Source organism: Cenococcum geophilum, assembly GCF_001692895.1.
Source record: "Cenococcum geophilum 1.58 unplaced genomic scaffold K441scaffold_19, whole genome shotgun sequence".
Taxonomy (NCBI): domain Eukaryota; kingdom Fungi; phylum Ascomycota; class Dothideomycetes; order Gloniales; family Gloniaceae; genus Cenococcum; species Cenococcum geophilum.
The window spans coordinates 195,173-218,195 of NW_027137577.1; the positions used below are offsets into that span (position 1 = coordinate 195,173).

Below are 23,023 nucleotides of genomic sequence, written 5' to 3' on the forward strand. Positions count from 1 at the left end.
CAAAAGGAGCAGTATTTAGTTAGGTAGTTAATTGCCTTTTTATTAACATCATTATGTCCAAAGCGTTTAAGGACTCTATATAGCTTTTCGGCTAACGGGTGGCCAAAACGGCGGTATAGGCGGTAGATCTTAGTACTAGTAAGGTAGCACAGGTTATAGTTAAAAGATTCCTAAATATAGGTCCGTAAAGTCTTTCCCTATATAAGGAACGGGTGTCCAAATCATTATATAATTAGCAGAGTAATATGCTTACTTCCTAGGGCAGTTACGGGGCCAATTAAGGTATCTATAACATTGTTATAGTAAACCTATAACCTATCTATATCCGTAAAACAGAGTAGGAAAGGGGTATCCGCTTTTACTACGTGGAAGTTAACTAGGCTAATTAGGGTCTTAACTATAACTAATCTAATTAATATAGTTAAGCTAATGCCGAACTAGACGTTTATAGCCCTAGTTTGCGTAATATCGATATCCATATTATCATCTGTAGTAGTCTTATATGCAAGGTATTGTCTATAGCCTACAGTAGACTTTTTAGAGGTACCTGTGTTGATTATAACACCGTAGAATTCCTTAGGGGTATAGCGTTTTGTGGTAATATATACAAATAGGTCCTGCTTATAATCTATAACATCTATAATGGGGGTACTTGCGGAATAGTTTTTAGGCGCAATTAAGTGTATAAAGGAACGGTCGGCTAATACGGTCGTGATATTAAAGGCTTAGCTATCCGTAAAAGGTCTAAAAGTAGTTAAGAATGTCTCTAAGGTCTTTTATTCCTAAGCGTCTAAGTTAAAGTTAATTATAAGGGCTTCTATTAACTTATTAGGGGGCTCTTCTACTTCCTCTCCTTTATATTCTAAAATAAACTAGCTAATACGGCTATTAAGTCTCTTCCTAGACTTATTACGTTCTTCCTAGGTATACCTTATAAACTAATATCCTTCCTTACCGCATATAAAGCACTTCTAGCTAGTCCGTTTACGGGGGTATATTTTTATACAGGGGTTACTATAGGGGTTATGGGTAGGACTTAGTCAGTACGGGTACTACTAATAGTAGCGGCGGTCCGTAAAGTAGACGTCTAAGTCTATTTATAGATATTAAATATCCATAATAAAGGCTTAAGTGCTGCCTAGTAGGTTTAAGACTTTATATATTATAATAAAGGAGTATAGATTATTAATAAGGCCAGCTAAGGTATCTGCAGGCTTATAGTAGGCGTATTTATAGGGCTCTACTTCCTAGCAGGCCGTAATAAGTTTATTATGCAGAAAGTTATCTATTTAAAGCTTAGCGTTAAGGCCGTGCTATAGGTACCAGAGGTCTTTAATAAGAATTTATAGGCACTCTATAGTCGATTTTTTAGTATTCTTATTAATTACAGTCCGTAGCTTAGCGCATTCCATTAAATAAAAATATTACGCTTATATTCCGGTTCTTTAAAGTAGTTATAGGTAGCTTTATATAGCTTATTAAAGGGAACACCAAGGGGGTTACTCTTAAGGTTAGTATAGTAGTAGTCAAGTGCTAGGCCGCACAGCATAGTAGAGTAGGCTTGGCTAAACTCTTGTTTAGAAATATTAGCCTTTTAGTAAAGGTCCGTAAAGATAGTTAGTTTAAAGTCAAAATTATCGTTTTCATTGCTATACTTAGATTTGTCGGTATAGAGCTTAGCCAGGTTAGCTAGTTCCTTACTATAGGTCTTTACTTAGGTGCGTTATAGATCTATAACTTATAAATCTATAGCTTGCGAATATATAGCTTGCAAATATATGGTTTACAGATATATAGCTTATAGATCTATAACTTAGGCAGGTTATAGATCTATAGCTTTAGCAACGGAAGGGTTTTAGTCCATATTTTAGTTTACGGGGGTATTATAGTCCGTAACTTAGGTACTGGGTATACTTTAGCCCATAAGATTAATTCTAAAATCGCTTAAGTTTATAGAACAAATTTAGTTAAGTAGGTTAGGTATAAGGCTAGCAATGCCATTAAGTTTAGGAGAAGTAGAGAAATTATTAGTGGCTTTAACCTAGTTTAGGATTTTCTCTTTAGTCCATTCCGTTTGGTCCTCTTCCTATATTATATTATATAAGGACCATATAATAGTAACTCGTTTATCCTTTTTAACCTATACACCTTAGTAACGTAAAAGGGTTCGTAGGTTACGAATAGCAATAGGGTTATAAGCCTTAAGAATAGCTTCCGTAAAGTCCACAAAGTCTTCCTTATATTACTCCTATAGGTCGTCGTTTAGAAGCTTATTGTATCTATATTTAAGGATTTTGAAATTAATATAGTCGTTAACGTTGTCCGTAGACGTAAGGTCGACTCCTTAGCTCCACTTCTTTTAACTTTCGCTAATTTGCTTACTTATATCTGCCATATTATATAGCGTTATATATCTATATAAGCTATAGCGGGTTATAATAGCTTATAGCGGGTAGAGGAGGTCTTGTAACAGTCCGTAAAATCGATTAGTAGGTCTGTAACAGTTTAAGGGGTCTTATAGTAGTCCGTAAAGGCAATTAACGGGTCTATAACGGTTTATAGAAGGGTAGGGGTCTCCGTAAGGGGTCCAAAAAGAGGTCGGGGGTATTAAGGGAGGGTGTAATAGGAATAGGGGTTTAAGGTTTAAAGAGGGTTGAGGATAGGGGGTTCCGTAAAGGTCTATATTCGCGTCTATAACTTCCAGTAAACCGTACTAAGACTTAAATAAGTATATAGAGTTAGTGATAGTCTATAATCCCCGACTTCCGACCTTCTAGTAGGTCGTACTAGAAGTCTAAACGGGTGGTCGCTGTCGTGTATTACTTAGGGGGAGGTTTTAAGTAATTGCTGATCTGTGCGCGCTTATTAATTAGTGTTCGTACTAACTTAATAGCATAAGTGAGTCGTATCCTGGGGCACGAAATACGTATCCCATGCACTGCGGAAATGGCTGCCGCTGTCTGTGCGGCTGCTAAGAGCCAATCCAGCCAACCAGAGGCGGTAGTTTTGTATTATGTAAGCCACTCACGAAAATCAAAACTTGAGGTATCAGAAGTACGATAGTTAACTCTACCAGCTTATATATCAATACTATGCTTAATTTAAACTCTTAAACACTCTGAATTTTAATCCTACAGTAGTCTAGCCTATAGATTTTAATAATTCAACCTGTTTTAAGTGCTCCTTCCAATATTCTGTTAATTGACAGATTGGTATTTGGCATACCTCACATCCAAACTTAGTTTGAGGTATGCGTACGCGTTGGGCTGTATTTACATCTAGTGCACCTAGAGGTCTTCTTTTCCTTCTAATAGCTGCATAGGCTGCGCATGTCTTCTTCTTACTACTAAGCTTTACTGGTTTAAGCCTGTGGGGAGTTAATTTAAGGTATATACCCCCTATAGGGGTTCTATTATTATTCCTATTGGCTTGCTTTGTAGATGTATTAAATAAGCCTTTAATAAGGCTTTGTAGGAAGTTCTTATAACCTCCCCTTTTTATACTAGACTTACTAAAGAAGGATGAAAGCCTATATAAGTTAGATAACACTAAGTTAAAAAGAAAGAACCAGAGCGGCTTCTAAGTTTTCCGCTTAACCTGTTAAGTAGAATAATAAGAAACTAATTAGTTAAAACGATCTACACCGTTTATAAAATAATTATATAGATTAATAAATACCAGAATAGTAAGAACTTTTACTGCTAAGTCTCTAAAAACAAGCCTCATACACTTAGCGTTAGTAGACGTTTTAGTAGGTCTCTTCCGCTCCCTCTTAATTAATTCCTCTGGCTTGGTAACAGTACTAGCAAATAAAATAACTTGGGCGTCTTTCCAGGCAAATTAAAGGACCGTTTATTAATTAAAACATCGTAATATAGCTCCCCCCACTATAGGTTGTTTGTGTGATATAATTTGATATTTATTAGTATTTAAGAGAAGCGCTCTTTTAATTAGTCGGCCTTATTATCTTCTAGCTCCAAATTAACCTCTAAGGGGTCCTCCGAGTCCTCCGCGGGATCCTCTAGGGTTAGATTTAGGGGTAGGGGAGGAGGGGCCTCTTAAGAGGTCTCCTGGCTCAAATCCTGGTTGAGAACTTAAGTGAGAACTTCGCTAGGAAAGGGTCTATTTTGGCTGAAAATCTAGCCATTTTCCTAGGAGTTTTCGAGGTTCTCTAAGGCCTCAGCGACCTTAAAGGTAGGAGCTCGACGCCTACTCGTACGCTGGGGGTTTTGGCTGGGAATCTGGCCGTTTTAGGTGAGGTTTCTTAGTATTCCTACAGGCTTAAAATCGGTATCCCCTGCTCCTCTCTACTAAGTCGTCGTCTTGGCTCTCTTCCTGGGATTTTAGCTGAGAATTTAATTGTTTTAGCTGGTATTTTTCCTCTTTTTCCTAAAGCTCCCAGGAGGCTTATTTTAAGTAAGATCTGAGTCGCAATCCTGGCTATTTTGGCTGAGATCCTGGCTGGGAATTTGGCGGTTTTAGCTGGTATTTTTGGACCTTTTCCCACACTTCTCCTTCTCCTTATCTATGTCCCTTTTACGCTTCGTACGAGACGTACGGACAGTCCCTGTACCCCCTATCCCTTCCTTCCGCAGGCGCTCTAGTAGCTTGATTAAGGTAAATAGATTATTAATCTAAATAATATAGTAATTACCACCTAAAGAATATCCTTCTTCTTGCCTTCTTAATAGAAGATCTAGAACTACAGCCTCTGTAGAGGTAAATCCTTCCTTCTCGGTCCAGTATATATTAAGCCTATATGGTCCTTAGCCTTTAGCGGATCCCTTAGAATAAAATAGCCAGTTAATTATATAGCCCTCATTCGCTAAGACCCATATTTTAAACCCTTTAGGTGTTGGTTTTAAGGGTATATTTACTATCTCTTTTGCCTAGCTAGTAAACCTTTTAATAGACTTATTAACAGCAAGATAAATCCCTGAAGTATAATAGCGACGACTAGCTTTCCGGAGGTGCTTAGAAATAGTCCAGATTCTCTTAAAGGGATAAGTAAATATCGCTGATTGGCTGGGATCTATACAGTAGAGCTAGGTATTAATAGCCTGGAACCGGTCCCTTAAAATCCACTAACTAAGTGGATATTAAGGAATATATGCATCCCCCCTCTTCTAATAGTCTTTAATGGCTGGTTCTTTGTAAATTCCCATATAAATAACCACTCCAAAATATGCGTATATCTCTGGCTTTAATACATCCTTCCACTTAGAGACTCGAGCTCTTCTTTATAAGGGGTTTTTTTGAGGATCTATTTAGGCCTTCCTTGCATTAGCGTTGGTGTAGTAAACAAGAAGATCCATTAGTTCATCTATAAAGAATAATCTAAAGATTTTAAATATATCTGAATCGTCCAATCCGGGGCGTAGATTTGGCTTTCCATAGGGGGTAGAATTATTAATTAGGAGAGGCTTAAATAGGGGTGGGAACGGTTATTTGGAAGCTCTGGGACAACGGTGTTTTTTGTTATTTTTGGATATGGAGTTGGCTTAACAAAATCCTCATTATTCCCTTGCTTTTTGGGGTTTCTGGATAGCATATCTTAACGTTATAGTAGTGCAATTCAAAGTAATCCTATATGTAAACATTAGAATTCTTATTGTTTTGATTTTCCTATGTGCTGACATAACACAAAACTACCGCCTCTGGTTGGCTGGATTGGCTCTTGGCAGCCGCATAGATAGCGGCAGCCATTTCCGCAGTGCATGGGATAGTATCGTATGCTCTTTNGGATGGTGGTGACTGTCGATTATATAAAGCAGACTACGTGGTCTATATACTGATGCACCTCCCCCCTAATTAGTCAGTGCTTCATAAGTGCACCAGACGCGTAAGCGAGTGGTTGGTGCACTGAACGCGTAAACGCGTACCTGGTGTACCGAACGCGTAAGCACGCGGTTGGTACAACAGGTGCTGTAATTATACAATGGCTTTACTTAAGAGCTCTAGTAATGCGGTAGGATAACTTACCGCCCGTATATACACCTTATTGATTGGTGCGCACGGGCCATGGCTCTAAGGATGCGAATAGCTCCGATTGGTCCTTTTGGTCGAAATCTGTATTTAGCCGTTGCTAGGGGTGGATTTACGGACGTCCGAATTAATTTCAGTCAGGTTTCGGACAGTCACTAGCGTCTTTTAAAATCCTAGGCCTCTGATTGGTGTAACCTTAATTTAAGTTATTATGTCAGCGTGCAAATCTACTTGTACAACCCCCACCAAAACTAAATCGTCATCTTCTCGACGATTTAAAAGCTCTATTACTACTAATATGTTTGCTAAACGTGGTAGAAATAAGGATCTTAATATTGTAGTTGCTTTCCGGAAGTTTAGGAAGGACGGTGCGAGGACTAAGCAAGCCTAATGTACCCATTGCGGCTACGAATGATCGTGGAAAACTCGGCTCTATAACGGGAGTTAATTACAATTTATTGGTAGGGGGTACTTGGGCAGTCTCTTTAAGCTTAGCGACGTATTATGTAACAGCGCGCGGGCTATTTTGTAGATATCTTCTTAGGCGATTGAGCCCCTAAGATTCTTCCTTATAGAGTATTATATATATCATTCCATTAGCCTGCTTAGTGCCCTGACATAATTTGGTAGCTTTTAAACTAGGAGGAAGCCCGCCGCTTTAAAACCTCTATGTAACACTACCACCTTAATAAAATCCTATAATCGCCTAACGTCATGCATCGTAATATTATCTCCAAAATCTCTTATATAAAACCCGGAGAATTGTTAAAATCTAGGCCTTCAAAATATAGAGGATCCGGTTTAGAATTTCGGTCAGGATCCGGACCTTCCGAATCCGGTTAGATCAGGATTCACATTTCGGACGGATCGCACCCCTAGCCGTTGCAAACATATCCAAGACTCAAGGAAAACAGGGTCCGGAAAATGATGCGATAAAACTTGCTAGAGTGCAATGACTTCGGAGGGATGGACTTCGCACTCGGCGAGTGTCTGCCCCCCAACAGATACTAATGGGCTTTGTGGCGTCTGCTATCTGGCTTCTCATTTGAGGTAGCTACCTTAAGAGGGATTGTGGTGATGTACTTCGATAGCCCACTACAAGCATAACTGAATAGTGTAAGGTGACTGAGGACCTTCCGAGGTGACAGGAGGTATACCATAAGATGGGAAAAGCTGTTTTGAGTTTGTACACGAAAGCGTCTATATGGTCAACCGTTATTGAGCGATTTAATCGTGGCTGGTCCTATGTGCTCCGATAGAAGGCCTTGCTCTTGAACTGAGACTAAGCTGATGCATGGGGCTGCAATGCTAGTGGTGGTAGCCTGGTTATTTCGACCCGTGGTTCTTTTCATGTTAGCGGTTCCTTTGTAAAGTCCAAATGCCGATCTCATAATGCTCAGGTTAGCATGGGAGGGGGAGTTATTTAAGGTTGGAGATGAAAGTTTGTCCTCTTACTACCTGGGAAAACCATCACTTCAGCCATAGCTGTAAAATATAGCTAAAAATTGGTAGCTCTACGTCCACCTTAGACGCAATTAAGGCGATTAATTCCTTCGGGGTTGGGTGAGGTAAGACTGGGTCGGACTTCGGCTGTTGACCGATATTTTCTTTGTGTCCACCCCTCCTCCTCACATTGCATCCATTGCAACGAAAAATATACACAATGGCGTCTGCAGGAAAATTCGAGCTTCTTTGCTTGGAGAACCCATTACTTGACATCCAAGGACAAGGGTTGACCGAATGCTTCCATTTTAAAAGCTTCAATTGCTAATTATGGTGTAGCGATGAGAAACTCTTAGAAAAATACGGCTTGAAAGCCGACGATGCCATTCTTGCAGAGGAGAAGCACATGGGACTTTATGAGGATTTATTGCAGAACCACAATGCCAAGCTCATTGCCGGTGGAGCAGCACAGAATACTGCCCGTGGCGCTCAGGTACGATTGCTGCCACAATTTCATGCCCAGACAGTTGTGTTAGATAGGAATGCTGACAACTATTATTCCATAGTATATCCTCCCCGCAGACTCTGCAGTCTATATTGGCTGCATAGGCAAAGACAAATACGGCAAGCTCCTGGAAGATATCTGCAAACAAGCTGGCCTCCGAGTGGAATACCGTTACGATGAGGAGCAGCCGACGGGGCGATGCGGTGTGGTTATCACAGGGCACAATCGAAGCTTGTGCACGGATCTTGCTGCTGCAAACTGCTACAAACTTGATCATTTGAAGAGCCCAGAGATTTGGAACCTAGTGGAACAGGCGAAGGTATACTATGTCGGCGGATATCATCTTACGGTCTGTGTGCCAGCTGTCCTAGCCTTGGGAGAGGAAGCTGCAGCTAAGGACAAGGTAAATATTAGCACAAAGTCTGGAATTTGGAAGAGTTTCCTAATATCGCATTGCTTAGATCTTTATTATGAACCTTTCTGCACCTTTCATCCCACAATTCTTCAAGGATCAGCTCGACCAGACCGCACCATACTGGGATTATTTAATTGGCAACGAGACCGAAGCTCTCGCTTACGCCGAGTCGCATTCTCTCGAGACGACAGACATTAAGGCTATTGCGAAGTCGATAGCAGATCTGCCAAAGAAGAACACAAACCGGCCAAGAACCGTCATCATCACACAGGGCACAAATCCAAGCATCGCGGCTGTTGCTAAGGAGAATGGAGAAGTAGAATTTGTAGAGTTTCCGGTGCACGCGATTGAGAGCTCGCGAATTTGCGATACGAATGGTGCAGGGTTAGCAATCCTATGCACATGATTCAAATGCACCATTAACTTTTGGCACAATAGTGATGCCTTCGCTGGCGGTTTCGTAGCAGGCATAGTGCAAGGCAAACCACTCGAAACGAGTATTGATATGGGCCAATGGCTTGCCGGTCTTAGCATCCAGGAACTCGGTCCTTCGTAAGTATCGCTGCTACTGCAGCTTTATTATGGGCTATGGATTTCTTACTCACACACTATTAGCTATCCCTTCCCCAAGCAGACCTACACCCACACGTAGGGCCCTTCGGCCGCCGCGGAGCGCAGGCGCTCGTGCATTTCAACAATCTACGAGACCATAATGCCAATGATCAAAATCTGATTGTTGACAGACCGTCTACGATCTCAACGATGCATCTGGACAGGTGTTATGGAGTGGAATGGGTAAGGTACGGGAAGGGCATCTTCAACAGGCGTATCAGTCTACCGCAATGGTAAAATTCCTCCGCAAAGGAGTCGAGGGCCCCAACGGCCACGAATAATTGAGAAGTATGATTCCAGAATGTCGTGATGTCGTGATTTATGCTATCCCAAACTAGTAAAAACTCCATTCCTCCCAAAAAATGCTATGAGAAAACGCTCTCAATGACCCTTGCTCAATCTTAGTCCAAATATTAAAAAAAGTTCTTGCTACGACCGCGCCAACCCCCCTCTTCCTCTTCCTCTCCCAAACTTGATGCTTGGAGGGACGAACTTCATTGCTGATAACGAAGACGTAATATCCTCCATGGCTGCATCCGGCACCGCAGGTGGTACCACCTTGGCTTTCCCCTTCTCATCGATTCCAGCTAAGGCGCCCCCTCTGCTTGCTACAGCCTCCACCCCCTCCTCTACCGATTTTATGGTAGGCTTGTCAACTTCCATATCAGCATTAGTGTCATTCCTTGGATCCACATCGCTATTCCTGGTGGCATTTGCACTCGATGAAGCACGCTGTCGCGCCGTAGCAACAGTAGCGGCGGAGCTGCGCCGTCGGTGACCAGGCCCTGGCCTGAGCATCGAGTTGCGTTTGCCAAGACCGTCATTGACTATGAAGAAATCATAGTATTTGGGGAATTGGTGTTTGTCGATAACATGGAGGCGGCGTTTTTGCGGCGTGCTGCAGAGCCGATCACAGTCTGATACGAAGCAGGCGTACTGGGAAGAAAGTAGTTAGGGAGAGCTTTATTAGGGGATTTTTGTCTTAGAAAATATCAACGACGAGTTTAGCTGAAAGACGTGAGCAAGGCCGTATTTCAGGCAGAGGAAACGATAACGTAAGCCCCTGGGGCTTGATAGATTAAATTCCAGCGAAAGTGGAGCGTCTGAGCATAGCACGAGAACTAAAAAGCCACTTGATGTTACTTACCGTCTTCTCTCCTCGGGCTCTGCGAGCTTCATTTAGAGAATCATGATTTTCTGCTATATGCAAACCCAGATAATGGTCTGAAGGGAAGTTCTTATGGCATTCGGAGCATCGGTTGACATGGTTTTTTTGATAATGTACATCGTAGTCTTCATATGAGGAAAAAGAAAGCGGTTGATGAGGCGGGAGAAGACATTTCATCACTTCTGGTTTCTCTATTGAAGCACTGCTTGCATCAAGATGGACGATTTTGGAGGAGTGTGCGGAATCGTTGGCAGAAATGGGGGATACTGCACGGGACGAGCCTTCAGGGCCTATATAGGGCGAATCTGCCTCTGATGAAGACGAGATGGAGTCTGGTCGTGAGCGCTTGACCATATTGCGTAGCGGTGGTGAGAGAGGATTACTTGAAAGAGCCGCTCCAGTTCCTTGTCAATCTGCGCGCACGCGAGGTTGCTTTTTTTGGCAGGGCTAATCTCTGCACAGGTGCATCACCAGTAATACATCTATGGGTATGGGTGTTGGTGAAGGAATATCGGGGTTGTGTGGTTCTGTGAGGCTTTTCGCTTCGCCGACTTCCTCCATTAGCGCTAACTTAGCTCCCCGCCTACAACGATTCGGCAGCTCCGAGCGAGGGCGGCGTAGAACACTTCATCCACCTCCATTCACTCCACCAGTTTCAAGCCAGCCACCCGCTGCAAAGACAGTGTCTCGTGCGCTGTTTGCTGGAGACTCTCTCTCCTTCCCCACCTGTCGGTGCTTGTCCTCTTTTAAGGGTGACAACGGCTTGCCATCCATGGATCGCACCAGCCACTTCGCCTGCCTGCTTCATTCGCAAGTCTGACCTGGCGGCTGACCGTGGGGTCACTTATGAGCATCGCCATTCAGGACGACGGTATGGCCGCACTCGTTGAGCAGGCTGTTAGGTATGTGGAAGATAGAGCTGCTCTTAGACCTGGATTGTGCGCTAATCGACTCACTAGGCTTGCACGATCTGTCGAGCAGGAGCTTCTCACTAAGCTCGCTGACCGCAATGCGCCCAGCGCTGAAATAGCGGGCCTCATCCAGGAGTAAGATCACAGCATGGATAATGCAGACGATTGCTCACAGCGGTCCCTAGGTACCGCGTTGCGTGTGAGAAGATCATCTTCAGCGACTTTCAGTACGCCACAAATCGCGGCGTTGAAACCCAGTTGTGGGCCGCGCACACAAAAATCAGCAATAACTATCGCAAGCAACTTAACCATGTTAGTTGAGCCCTATCGGAAACTGTAGGAGTACATAATCTGACTATTGGGAAAATACAGTTGCGTCGCAATGGCAAGAACCGAGTTGTTGAGCTTCGAAAGCTCGCCAAGCATTATCTTGAGTTCATTAAATCCAGCCAACGATTCTATCGCCAGTACATCCTCCATCTTGACGCAAGATTTGAAGGCATACCGGAGCTTCGCCAAGTGACGCAGACATGGAAGCACGATGGTATGAATACTCCAACACCTCTCTTGCGACAGAAATTGATATGCGCTTTAGCCAGAAGCGAGCCCTCCCAACAACCTCTTTCCGCCAAATTGAAACACCAGATACTTCTTTCCTGTCACCAAACACTTATCCAACTAGGGGACCTTTCACGCTACCGCGAAACCGAACTCGGGGAAAAAGAGCGTAATTGGGGACCAGCCATAGGTTACTATGGCCTCGCAACAGAGATATATCCTGACTCCGGGGTATCACACAATCAGCAAGCAGTTATCGCACGTGAGGATGGAAACCATTTCCGTACTACATATCATCTTTACAGATCACTTTCTACCAAGGAGCGCTATCCTCTCGCGAAACAAAATTTGGAACTTGAGTTCAAAAAGATTGTGTCAGCATGGGAAAAGGGAGAGCTAATCAACAATAGATCCGCACGTGACGGTAACAGTGCGGGTAGAGCGCTTATCGCATGGTTTGTTCGGCTCCACAGTAAATGCTACAAAGGCGAGGATTTCGCTGAGCACGACGAACTGGAGAATGAGGTGCTTAGCCAATTAGCCATCGAGCTTAAGGAGCGGTCTCTGGATGGCATGCTTTACAAAATTATTCTTATAAATCTTACTGCGGAATACTTTGCCACAATCCAGATGCAAGGTTTGTCTCTGCCTCCTGGTTTTACATATTCCATGAAACTCACAAAGCCTTCCTAGAACCCGAACCACCTCAGGATATCTTGAGGTCGTATTTCTATTTTCTCCGGTTGAATGTGAAGACATTTTTCACTCTTCTTCAAATCCTCCAACCCGAGCTCGAGCGGCTTACTGAGGGGGATGACGTTACTGCTCGCAATGGGGAACGTCCCCAGCAACTTTCCGATAAGATTACTGCAGTGGCACGTCGCATACTTCCTGGACTTCGGCTGTATAGCACCTGGTTCATGCGATATTGNCATGTTTTAAACGCTAACGTCGCCGACACTCTGACAGAAGTGGAAGTCCAAGAATTGTGGAAAGCCTATGCAGAGTCATTGACTCTTCTGGCTTCTGCATTCCCGGCCGAGAGCTTACCTCAGGACGACTATATGCTTGAAGAAGACGTCGACACTATTGGATTCCAACCACTCCTTTCCGACGAGACCAAGAAAAATTGGTACATCAATGGTGCTCTTAAGCGAAGATGGTCCGATACCGGCTTTGAGAGGCACCACCCTAACATCGAGATGCTTATGAGAATTCGCGATCTTTTGGTCGACGGCCTCACGCTGACCCAGGATCCGAAGGCGCCTTTGGATCTGGATGGGCTAAGGTTTATTTATCGCGAAGCTGGTCTGCCTTCAGAGCTACTCGCTAGCCCTTACAACAAACCTGATGGGTCACCAACCGTGGCTGTGGAGAATGTTGACATGCCGTTGTTTCCTCCGGGGGCACTACTTGCAGATGACCAGAAGTCCTACAGCGTGGCGCCTTCGGAATCTGCTTCCACCACTTTAGCCAAGGACGCTGATATGAACCGTATGGTAGATGATTTGGTCGGCCCTAATGATGGATTGGATCCTCTTCCGGAGGAGGACGAAAACATTCCACCAACTCCACCTGAGCAGACTTTTGAGGATACGGCTCTCGTGAATGACACGTCTTATGGTATTGGACCACTCACAGCGAGTGATTTCGTAAACGTTGTCCACCAGCCGATGTGCTCTCCCCAGACTCCTCTATATACTGCAATGAACCGGGTCTCCTCATCATCATCTATCAGACAACTTCCATCACTGCCGTCTTTGCCCGCTCAGCAGTACAATGACAATGGCATATGGAATCGTAACTACGGATCTCCAGGCCCTTCATCGCCCTTCCTTGGAAATGGGCTTGGCGCTCGAAGTTCTCCATACCATGGAGCCGAAACGTCCGGGCACTCCCGCGGAAATTCCGCAAACAGTATCCGCAGCTCTAGCGCCTTTGCAGACAGCTGGACAGGTCATACAGTTACACCGATTGGCCCATCCCATGACTCTACCCAGACCTTCGCAAATGGATTCGGCAATGGCGTCATGTGGGGAACTCCGAATCACGTTGTGTATGGCAACAACCAAGGGGCAAATCGGAGTAATGTTGATGTGGGTATGATGAGTCCATTTCTGTCTGGTAACAGCAAAAATACCTGGAGCTCTGATCTTGAGAGAGGCACGAGTTCTTATGGTCGTACACCACTCAATGGCCAAGGCGGATGACCGCCATGATCTCTCTGCTCTTAGTGAGCGAATATTGATATCTGTTCCATGAGATCTGGATTCTCACAACGACGAAGCAACAACTCCATGACGGAAGCATCCTGTCCTTGAAGATCCATTCCATCAAGTCGACTTGTCACAGCACCTCATCGCAAGGTTTTAAGGTTTTCTGGATGTCGAAAGACAGTTGCGCTCAACGCGTCTATTACTGGTCTCCTAGCGTCGAAAAACTCGCCGTTTCAGAGGACACGGGGAAAGAAGGTGGTTGGGTCAGAGGGGACTAACTTGCTACAATTACGTGAGCAGGTAAGTAGGAGAGTGGAGTAAAATCTGCAGTTTCATTTGTTGTTATTCTATTTGCGTCGAAGTAGTAATTACAGGAGGAGAGTTGAAGCGCGATGGAGTTCTTTCAACTTTTTTCATACATTCTATTTTATTTACGCGTATGGCAGCCTCTTGCCCCTAACGTCGGCATGGGCGCATCCTTTCAATTTGCATTACATTGCATTGCTTTCTCTACTTCGTCTCTCGTTGTGCTCTTAGCTAGCGATTCACAGTTTGTTACTTATTTCGCTGGTCGGTCACTTCACTACATTCTTCGCCAGTCAACCTACGTACTCGATAAAAGTGTCTTAGCAACAGGAATTAAATGGAACACTAACATGCTAGCTCCAACGGAAACTATTCACCTGAAACTTCCAATTGTCACGTTTTGCGAACCAGATCACTGCAATGAACCTTCTCATCTCCGCTCTCTATGTATCTTTTTGCTGCTACCCGCACCGATCCTTAACGATACATACGTCAAGAAATTGAGCTTACTCCAACGACGATATTTCACTATAACAGGAAGTACAAACCTAAAGGTTGAAAACGTCATATTCATAATTTTATCACATATTCTACTTTACCCCCACGCCCCCCGTCCCTAATCTCATCCTCTGTCACCAAAGATTGCGAGAAAAATAAAAAGTGTCCAAAACCAAAAGAATTCAATAACACTAAGCCAGGCTCGATACAGCCATGCTTGTGCTCCCATCCCCTCTCCAATTCGTAGTCATCTGCATCTTTTGCACCTAACATCAACGTTTCTCACTGTGCCCATTCATTCAACTGCTGCACACGTTCTATCCACCCAATCTACCTAAAGAACACGATGAATTTACCTATCTACCCTATCGGCCGGCCCTCCCTGCCTTAATAAGATCCTGAAACGCGCCCTCAACCCCACGCTTCAGCTCACGATAGCTGACTACAAGCACATTCTGCTCATCTCTACTGACCAGACTGATCCTCTCCTCGCTGCCCGCATCCAGCTTATTCAAGCAGGCAAGGACGTGTGCCAGGTCGACGACGGGGTGGCCCTGCCCGTCGACCTGGTGGAAGACGTAGTCGCGGAACAGTTTGAGGTAGTAGCGCTCGCCCGTATCTGACCAGGCGCCGGCGGTGGGGGCGGCGTTGGGAACGGAGGCGTCGAGCTCGGGCCGCTCGTTGATGAAGTTGAGTTTTACGAGGAGCCGCACCAGGCGCGAGGACTCGAGCTCGCGTGCTAGCGTGCTTAGGAGCGTGTCCTCGGCGTGGAGGGTGTTGTCAAGTACGGTGGCCAACTGGTCCGTTATGCCTCCTAGAAAGGCATCAATGTCCTTAGGAATAGGGGCGGATATGGTAGGAGAGGTGGGGCTTCCGGGGGTACTGGGAGGGGGTGCTAAAAGCCAGCGAATGCAGTCTTTCAGGCGTGCTGTATAGCTGCGTGCTATATGGTCGAGAGATTTCTGCATGTTAAGATGTGCATTGGGGTTATTGTTAGCGATGCATAGAATCAAGCGGCCGAGCTGCGTTAGATCGTCTGATTGCAGTTCGGTGACGGGGCGGGCCGCATCGTAGTGGACGACATCGAGGACGGCGCACGCGTTGAGACGGATGCGGTTTTTGGAGGTGATGAGTATCTTAGAGGGCGTAATGAGGCGGGCAGCGAGGCCTATACTGTGGATAGTTTTGAGGGCAGATGCAATTTGCACAATATAACCCCAGAGAACCTGCTCAGGAATGTGCAAGGAAGCGGCCTGCCGACTTCCGTGGAATCTTGTAATGGGTGCAGCCTTAAAGTGCTCCTCTGCTAGAGACTTTGAGCAGGGATGATAATCTGTTACAATAATGAGTGAACTGTCTCCAAATGCCCGGGTGGTGAAAGCATCGTGAATGGTGACTACGCTGCCATTGTAGACGCGTTTCCAATGCTGTACCGTGCGGATTGCGCTCTCGTTAGTAAGGCGAAAGCCCTCGAGCCTTCGAAGTGCGTAGGTATGGCCGTCTTTGCTTGATACAGCTTTGTACACCCAGCTCTGGTATCCAAACAGCGACATATTCTTTTGTTGAGTAGTATCTAGACAAACAAGGGAATGATATTGTTCAAGAGGTGGTAATGATGAATTGGGTAGGATTTGTCGCGTTACCTCGGACTTTCTCTGGAGATCCTCCCTCAATGATTCGGGTATGAAAAAATCATGTGCGGTGCGCTGATATGCTAATAGGTTGGATGGTTGAGGTCCTATCGGCCAGTAAAGATGATATGACGGAGAAGTTTGGAATGTATTTGCATTTTGATAGAATGCTGCTCCAGTCAGGGCTGCTGTGGGGTCCTGAACGTACGGGTTGAGAGTAGCGGCCGTATGGCTAGAGCCAGGAAGTGCTTGAATTGCTCCAGATGCGTTGAACGGATCATAGTTGAGTACTGGTGCCGAAGCGCTTGTATCGACCTATGTGATATCAGATATTACTTTTGAGATCGCTCTCTAACCTATTAAATAGAAGGGGAGTAAAAATGAATTGAAAGAAGGAAGCTATAATGACGCCCGTCCAACACTGCGGTGTTATGATATTGTAGGCTCCCAAAAATCGAAGTGATTATGGATAGAGAATTTTATCACTGAATAACAAAAAATCCGATGCTTTGAACATACCATCTGGCCATCGAAGCTCTGCGGTACAAATTCTGGAAAGTCCTGAGGAGCCCATTCTACGGACGGTTCCTTGGTGTGTATTGGTGGTGTATTGGTATCTTTTTCGTATATTAGCCCCACCAACAAGCTTTACGAAACGAAAGCGATCCACACCTGCGTGTGCTTGCAGGCACAAAGAAAATTCATGGTAACATAAGAAAAAGGGACCCTACTTGATCGCTGGGACTTTGGTGTGAAGACTGCGGCATTTGCGGCCTTCGGAGATATTGCCGCGCTCCTTGGCGCAGGGGTCAAAGCTCCATTCGTGGCTGGCTGAAGAGGCGTAAACGAAGGCGAATCCACATTGAATCGTTTCTTAATATTTTCATTTTGCATCTGAGGATTATTTAGTCTTGCTGGATCATGGACATACGGGCATGCTGTGTTGATACTAAAATTAGCATTTAAACGCCATCTTCCATAGAAGATTAGCTCACTGTTCTCATAACGGCAGTGGCCGTATATTGTTACATTACGGCAAAATGTGTTCTTTGCTTCTACACGGCAGTGATTAGATGAGAAGATCCCAGTGTCCACATTTTGATCCGTTGGATCAGATGCTGCATACCACGACCTTTCGGTCGGGGAGATGATACTCCCCGACGCGAGTCACCAGAAGAGTTTCCGTATGTTGTTGCCATTAATTGCTTACGGAAGGCCGATAGACCAGAAGTGATCGGGTTAGCTGGTATAATGTCTGGCGAATTTGGTGTAGGTGAGGGGAAAACGTCATCTAAAGGTCTCCCGCCCCATGTGCGGAGACCTTCGAGAGCCTCTGCTGACTTATCGGGAGGGTATACAGGTATATTAAGTTTATGTGTGTTGATGGTGGGGCCAAACTGTTCCAAAAGGTCGCCAGAAAGTACTGTCTGTTCTGGATGGGGATCGTGGGAGGAATCGTTCAGAAGGGTTGTACGGCTAATTAGGTTGCTTTCGAGGCATTGGTTGAATCTGTATGCTTCGATTTCTGAGGCGAATGAATTCGTGGAGAGGGATTGGATTTCTTTAAGCCTTGGAGAGTCTTGTGGACTCTCTACCATTCACTGGTGGGCTCCCAGGAAGTTTTGCTGATTTACTAGGCACTGCGCATCGGTTAGCCTTTGATAAGAGTATCGTCTCCATCTTTTGCTTCTCTTTGATAGCCACGGCGGATATCAATCGCAAGAGATGAGATGGACAATACCTTTACGGCGAGAAGACCACGAACCACCACGCGGCAAAGCCTACTTCCAATGATAGCAGCTGCCGCCTCTCCATCAGAAGCAACAGTTCGAAAGACAAGAGCGAGCGCAAGAGGGGAAAGAGCTATACGGCGGGAAGGTGGCGGGCAGTCTAGAGCAGTTATCAACAAGGCGCATTGTTCGTCTCTTCCTCCGTTCACCGGGGCTGACCGTTCTGCCACCGCTTTCGGACCTGACTGGTCGGCTAACTCCGCCTTGTCAGCCTTGGGCCAGACAGCTTCAATTCGTACCAGGCATCTCCATGGTCTCCATAACTTCCTCTTTCACTTCTCTCCACAGCCTTGCATTCTCTCCTTCAACACTCCCGTTTTTTTATCGTAATCACCTGCCGCGTATTTCCACGTTTAAAATATGGCTAACTCGGGCGTTGATATCGCCCAGCTCACCGCAGATCAGCAGCTCGCACTTCAACAATTTACTGCCGTTACCAACCAAGAACTAGAGGCTGCGGTGCCGCTTCTTCAGCGTTGCCAGTGGAATGTGCAGGTAAGCGCTAGACCGTTTGAAAGCTTCAGCATAAGCCTTATGGTATTTATAGATTGCGATAGCAAGATTTTTCGATGGTGAACCCGCAGACCCCGTCGTCGAAGCAAGCTCTAGCATACCACCTCCACAAGATCCTCGCCACCAAGAGACTCTCCTTAATGGATCTTCGACATCCCACCGATCACCAAGCTCGAGTGGCAGACACTTTGAACCTGCCCCACGAATAGTTCCTCAACCGGAAAGTCAGGTCACGAGCCAGACACCATTACTTTTAGCAATAATATTTACGCCATTCAGTCTTGCATATTCATTACTATCGAGATATTTCCGCTTCTTTGGGTACATTTTCCCGTTTCTTCCGAGCTTTTGGACACGGATAACAGCAGGAAACCCATCACAAGCACAAAGGAGGAACACAAGCGGGCGGCGACCACTGAATCCAAGAGATACTGCTGCTCGCTTTATTCGCGAGTTTGAAGAGGAGTATGGCAGCCACGAGCTTCCATTTTATGAGAACGGATACGCACAGGCGTTCGACCTAGCGAAGAAGGATTTAAAATTCCTCTTGATCGTGCTGGTCTCTCCAGAGCATGACGACACATCTCCCTTCATTCGAGATACTCTCCTCTCTCCGGAAGTGGTAAACTTCATCAAGAATCCAGAAAACAATATTATTCTCTGGGCCGGAAATGTTCAAGACTCCGAGGCTTATCAGGTTTCAGCTGCCCTGAACTGCACAAAGTTTCCATTCGCGAGCCTTATTGTGCACACGCCTCAAGTGTCATCTGCATCGATGGGAATTGTAACCCGGATAGCTGGACCGACACCACCGGGCCAATTTGTTTCGAAGCTACAGAGCGGAATCCAACAGGTTCTGGAGCCTCTAAATAGGGTCCGGGCGCAAAGAGCGGAACTTCAAGCGTCCAGGAATTTACGAGAAGCACAAAATAGCGCCTATGAACGATCTTTGGCCCAAGACAGGGAAAGAGCAAGGCAAAAGCGCGAGGCCGAAGAACGGAAAGTGCGAGAAGAGAAAGAAGCCCTGGAGAGAGAAGAGGCGTTGCAAAGAGAGGCACAGAATTTAGACCAGTGGCGGAGGTGGAGAGCAGGTTCTATTGCCGAGGAACCCGGGCCGGGCATTAAGGATGTGGTGCGCATTAGTCTGCGGATGCCCTCTGGAGAACGTGTTGTGCGCAAATTTCCCTCTGATGCCCTAATCGAGGAACTCTATGCGTTCGTTGAATGCTACGACATCCTCCAGGCTGAAGAGCCTATCTCCGAGAAAGTACTAAAGCCAAAAGGCTTCCACCATGAGTACAAATTCCGTTTGGTTTCACCGATGCCTCGTGAAGCATACGAGCTAGATGCAGGTGGAACTATCAAAGGCCGTATTGGGCGCAGCGGTAATCTGATTGTGGAGAGAACTGAGGAAGAGGAGGATGAGGATGAAGATGTGGATATAGAATAGATCTGACTACAAATCCTGGACAGCATCGGGCGGCGTTTTATAAGAGTGGTCTTTAGCGAGAGGCATTGGCTATCGTGTCCGGATTTCATGGTGATGATGCAGGATGGTTGGGGCGGCGAAAATGTAGGTAAACTGGCGGTCGGCAGTGTTTTCAGAGGGTGTGGGCAATACGTGTAGAATGTCAGGATAATAGGGACCTTTCGCACGAGAATATAACTCAATACTGACGCTATTTTGGCGTACATAGCCACAGCTTAGGTCCAATTAAGGAGTCAGCTTCGAGGATCGTCAACCTCAATATTGACGAGTTCAATATGGGGCTTGACGGCCGCTTCTAGTTAGATCTTGATAACTAAGCACGATATTTTAACTACGTTCACCCTTTTATAGTGCGATACCTCATTGTAGTATATTACCTTTAATAGCTTTTTTTATTAGACTGTGGCTGTTAAGGTATAGATATTATAAGTTCTACCGGTGGCATTGTACTCATTCGCGATCAAAAGCTATATTTACCTCGCTCTCTAACGTAGGTGATGGGGTTATGAAGGTGACCCTGGTTATGAAATTTTGTCTATGCGCTTGATTTGGATCAAACACAGACAAAATTTATTTGCGAAACCTGCAAACCTTCATAACCAGGGTCACTTTCATAACCCCACCTACCAACTTTCCACTACTATCCCATGCCAGGCATAGACAAATAAGTCGTGGCACACTTTTTTTTGCCCATGCGAAGAACAACTGAGGTTTAACAACCACACGTTGGATAAAATCATCTAAAGTTTCGTATACAAAGCCCATTAATAACTTTATACTTAGTATAAATTTTTTAAAAGTTTGTCTCTTACCAGCTTTTAGAATTTTACGTTAAGAAGCTTCTTAGTGCCACGACCTATTTGTCCATGCCTAATGCGCTGTTGAGAAAGGTCGTTTGGTAAGCGAACCAACCAGATGATCTAGATTTGACGGAGTCTTGGCAAAATAAAGCTGTAGATCTGATTAATCAATTATAACGCAATATCGCGATAATAAAGCTCGAACTTGATATATATTATATTAGTCAGGTCAGACAAGATCTTCATCATCAGAAGAATGCTTACAACCTATTGTGGTAGTTTAATTGAGGTAGAAAGCTATCTAGATACTATGGTTGAGCCGATTTTTGATGTTTTGGTGTTCGCGCACGGGCCATATTTCCTAACGACCTCAACAGCGTATGGGATAGGATCAAGCCTCTTAACCGGATATCTCGACCAGATAAACCAGATAAGATAAACTAAATACGCGTTTATATAAGAGGGATAGCTAATATATTAAGGGCGAATCAAGCGAGGTTAGGTTGTGAGAGGTAGAGGCTATTTTAATAAGCTAAAGGATCGTCGATTTGTTTGGGGTCGCTTCTGATATCCCCTAGCACAGTAAAATTCGTCCTCGCGTTATCGATAGGATTTAGGGGTGTGCTCAGAAATGAGGTTAATTTTGGTGTTCCCGCACGGATCACTTACGTTGAGGACGCTACCGTGCTAAGGGATACGATGAGGGCAGTAATAAGGGCGACGCGATCAGAATCAACAACCCGGACCTAATCTTTATTGGATCAACGACCTCAGCTTAATCAACTACATCGGATCAAATTAGTCGCTCCACGATAGATTAAGCCTTAATCAACGGCTTACGATTGTATAACGATTGGCTTAGATTGCTCGGGTGACGTTTGCCTGCCCTGAAGTCTTACCACCTATACGTAGATCTAGATCTATTAGATATCCAAACCAATCCAGAAATATATCCAGTCCATTGATAACACCGGCGAAAGGCTGACGACGAAGTTAACGACGACGGTCGTGATCGGCGCTCGGTCGACAATATGAAGTTTTATAGTAGCATAAACTACGAAGAATGGAGTAGAGGTATCCACTCCGACCTCGAAGTACTCGGACCCTAGAACGTTGTTAATGACACTCTAGCCGAATCAGCCTTGTCCTCCACCCTAGTGTTAAAAGACGAGATAAATGCACCGGTTGGTTATATTAACAGGAGTTCCTACGCTTGCATCACTGCTTCTCGACGACCAACCCTGCAACAGTGTTATCTGCAAGCATCCATCAGAAGGCTTTCATTTTTCTGCCAAAGACGTCTGGGACGAACTGAAGAGTAAGTACCAGAAGAAAGAGGTGTCGCGCTCTCTCGCCTCGCAAAGCTGCTCTCGACGCGCTGCGGCGGCCAACAGCCGCTGGAACTGCACGTTAAGAAGTTCGAACTGGATATGAAGCACTGAATTACCTTGTAGAAACAGACGGACCGGACCCGATATCGGATTGGCTGCTGATCACCCTGTTTCTGTAAATTATCGACGGCGTGAACAAGAATATGCTGAAGATCATTATGGCAATACTGGTGAAGGGGTATATTGGTAAACTAGGGAGGCAGCGTGGTTTTCAATAAGCGAAAATCCAGCCAATAAAATATTGGCATTTGTCAATATTTACAGTGTTAATATTAAAATATTGACAATAATTTAGATAAAATTATTACAATAGAAATATACTTATTAAAAATAAATATTATATAAATTATTGGCATAGATTAACAGTTTTATAATATAATTATATAACTTAAGCTATATAATCCAGTTATGTAATAGCGCGCCTTTATATAATCTTTTAACATTAACCCTTTACTTTAACTAACTTTACTTTACTAACAACAGCAACAATAATATACGTATATTATCCAGAAAGATCGTATAAAGCTAATATTAACTTAGGGCTCTTGTCCTCTATAACGCTGCCGTTACCGCCACTACCCTCGCCAGCACTAATACTAACCCCGTCCTCATTGTAGGATAGCAGCAGTTAGCTCCCTAGTGTTATAGTCCGCAGAGCCGTACGTTGCTAGCCCTTCTAGGGCAGGATGTGGAGTTCGTACGAGGCGCGATCTCCCCTTATCAGATAGCTTCGCACCGGCCTTTATATATTAACGCCATCCTTATACAATCTCGGGGTTAGGTGGTAGGTAA

The 23,023-nt window shown here is 44.8% G+C and overlaps 7 protein-coding genes across 7 annotated transcripts; 4 read left to right on the forward strand and 3 right to left on the reverse strand.

Moving 5' to 3' along the window:
• Window positions 1-3,624: 3,624 nt before the first annotated feature.
• K441DRAFT_558735 (uncharacterized protein) lies at window positions 3,625-3,840 on the reverse strand (the record flags this gene model as incomplete). Its single annotated transcript, XM_067643420.1, has 1 exon — window positions 3,625-3,840. A coding segment is annotated over one exon (216 nt), but the record flags the coding sequence as incomplete, so codon positions are not given.
• A 3,808-nt stretch (window positions 3,841-7,648) lies between these two features.
• Window positions 7,649-9,000, forward strand: K441DRAFT_558661 (putative adenosine kinase; the record flags this gene model as incomplete). Its single annotated transcript, XM_067643417.1, has 6 exons — window positions 7,649-7,716; window positions 7,768-7,921; window positions 7,995-8,336; window positions 8,395-8,732; window positions 8,787-8,900; window positions 8,964-9,000. 6 exons carry the CDS (start codon window positions 7,649-7,651, stop codon window positions 8,998-9,000), a joined length of 1,053 nt encoding a protein of 350 aa, XP_067504325.1.
• Window positions 9,001-9,210: 210 nt separating this feature from the next.
• Window positions 9,211-10,649, reverse strand: K441DRAFT_705353 (uncharacterized protein). Its single transcript, XM_067653590.1, has 4 exons — window positions 10,512-10,649; window positions 10,108-10,460; window positions 9,692-9,896; window positions 9,211-9,589 (listed from the first exon to the last, which is right to left on the reverse strand). Exons 2-4 carry the CDS (start codon window positions 10,303-10,305, stop codon window positions 9,390-9,392), a joined length of 603 nt encoding a protein of 200 aa, XP_067504326.1. The 5' UTR covers window positions 10,306-10,460; window positions 10,512-10,649; the 3' UTR covers window positions 9,211-9,389.
• Window positions 10,650-11,001: 352 nt separating this feature from the next.
• Window positions 11,002-13,807, forward strand: K441DRAFT_686923 (uncharacterized protein; the record flags this gene model as incomplete). Its single annotated transcript, XM_067652037.1, has 6 exons — window positions 11,002-11,030; window positions 11,088-11,174; window positions 11,225-11,351; window positions 11,412-11,583; window positions 11,635-12,234; window positions 12,291-13,807. The coding sequence occupies 6 exons, from the start codon at window positions 11,002-11,004 to the stop codon at window positions 13,805-13,807; spliced, it is 2,532 nt and encodes an 843-aa protein (XP_067504327.1).
• Window positions 13,808-14,006: 199 nt separating this feature from the next.
• On the forward strand, window positions 14,007-15,020 carry K441DRAFT_89343 (uncharacterized protein). The gene has a single exon (XM_067654518.1). It carries the CDS (start codon window positions 14,206-14,208, stop codon window positions 14,737-14,739), a length of 534 nt encoding a protein of 177 aa, XP_067504328.1. The 5' UTR covers window positions 14,007-14,205; the 3' UTR covers window positions 14,740-15,020.
• Window positions 14,680-18,056, reverse strand: K441DRAFT_659259 (uncharacterized protein). The gene is made up of 6 exons (XM_067648493.1): window positions 17,990-18,056; window positions 17,375-17,888; window positions 17,244-17,303; window positions 16,980-17,186; window positions 16,768-16,865; window positions 14,680-16,563 (listed from the first exon to the last, which is right to left on the reverse strand). Exons 2-6 carry the CDS (start codon window positions 17,844-17,846, stop codon window positions 14,983-14,985), a joined length of 2,418 nt encoding a protein of 805 aa, XP_067504329.1. The 5' UTR covers window positions 17,847-17,888; window positions 17,990-18,056; the 3' UTR covers window positions 14,680-14,982.
• A 274-nt stretch (window positions 18,057-18,330) lies between these two features.
• Window positions 18,331-20,383, forward strand: K441DRAFT_610367 (uncharacterized protein). Its single transcript, XM_067645535.1, has 2 exons — window positions 18,331-18,533; window positions 18,586-20,383. The coding sequence occupies exons 1-2, from the start codon at window positions 18,399-18,401 to the stop codon at window positions 19,999-20,001; spliced, it is 1,551 nt and encodes a 516-aa protein (XP_067504330.1). The 5' UTR covers window positions 18,331-18,398; the 3' UTR covers window positions 20,002-20,383.
• Window positions 20,384-23,023: the final 2,640 nt, after the last annotated feature.

Excerpts from the sequence above, each read along its gene's own strand:
- K441DRAFT_89343 (XM_067654518.1), top strand. The coding sequence starts at position 14,206 with ATGGAGTTCTTTCAACTTTTTTCATACATTCTATTTTATTTACGCGTA.
- K441DRAFT_705353 (XM_067653590.1), bottom strand. The coding sequence starts at position 10,305 with ATGAAATGTCTTCTCCCGCCTCATCAACCGCTTTCTTTTTCCTCATAT. Across the intron at positions 9,897-10,107 it reads GAGCCCGAGGAGAGAAGACG|TACGCCTGCTTCGTATCAGA; the intron begins GTAAGTAACATC and ends CTTTCTTCCCAG. Across the intron at positions 9,590-9,691 it reads TGTTGCTACGGCGCGACAGC|AGGAGGGGGTGGAGGCTGTA; the intron begins GTGCTTCATCGA and ends TAAAATCGGTAG.
- K441DRAFT_659259 (XM_067648493.1), bottom strand. The coding sequence starts at position 17,846 with ATGGTAGAGAGTCCACAAGACTCTCCAAGGCTTAAAGAAATCCAATCC. Across the intron at positions 16,866-16,979 it reads ACCAAAGTCCCAGCGATCAA|ATACCAATACACCACCAATA; the intron begins GTAGGGTCCCTT and ends TATACGAAAAAG. Across the intron at positions 16,564-16,767 it reads AGAGCTTCGATGGCCAGATG|GTCGATACAAGCGCTTCGGC; the intron begins GTATGTTCAAAG and ends GATATCACATAG.
- K441DRAFT_610367 (XM_067645535.1), top strand. The coding sequence starts at position 18,399 with ATGGCTAACTCGGGCGTTGATATCGCCCAGCTCACCGCAGATCAGCAG. Across the intron at positions 18,534-18,585 it reads GTTGCCAGTGGAATGTGCAG|ATTGCGATAGCAAGATTTTT; the intron begins GTAAGCGCTAGA and ends TGGTATTTATAG.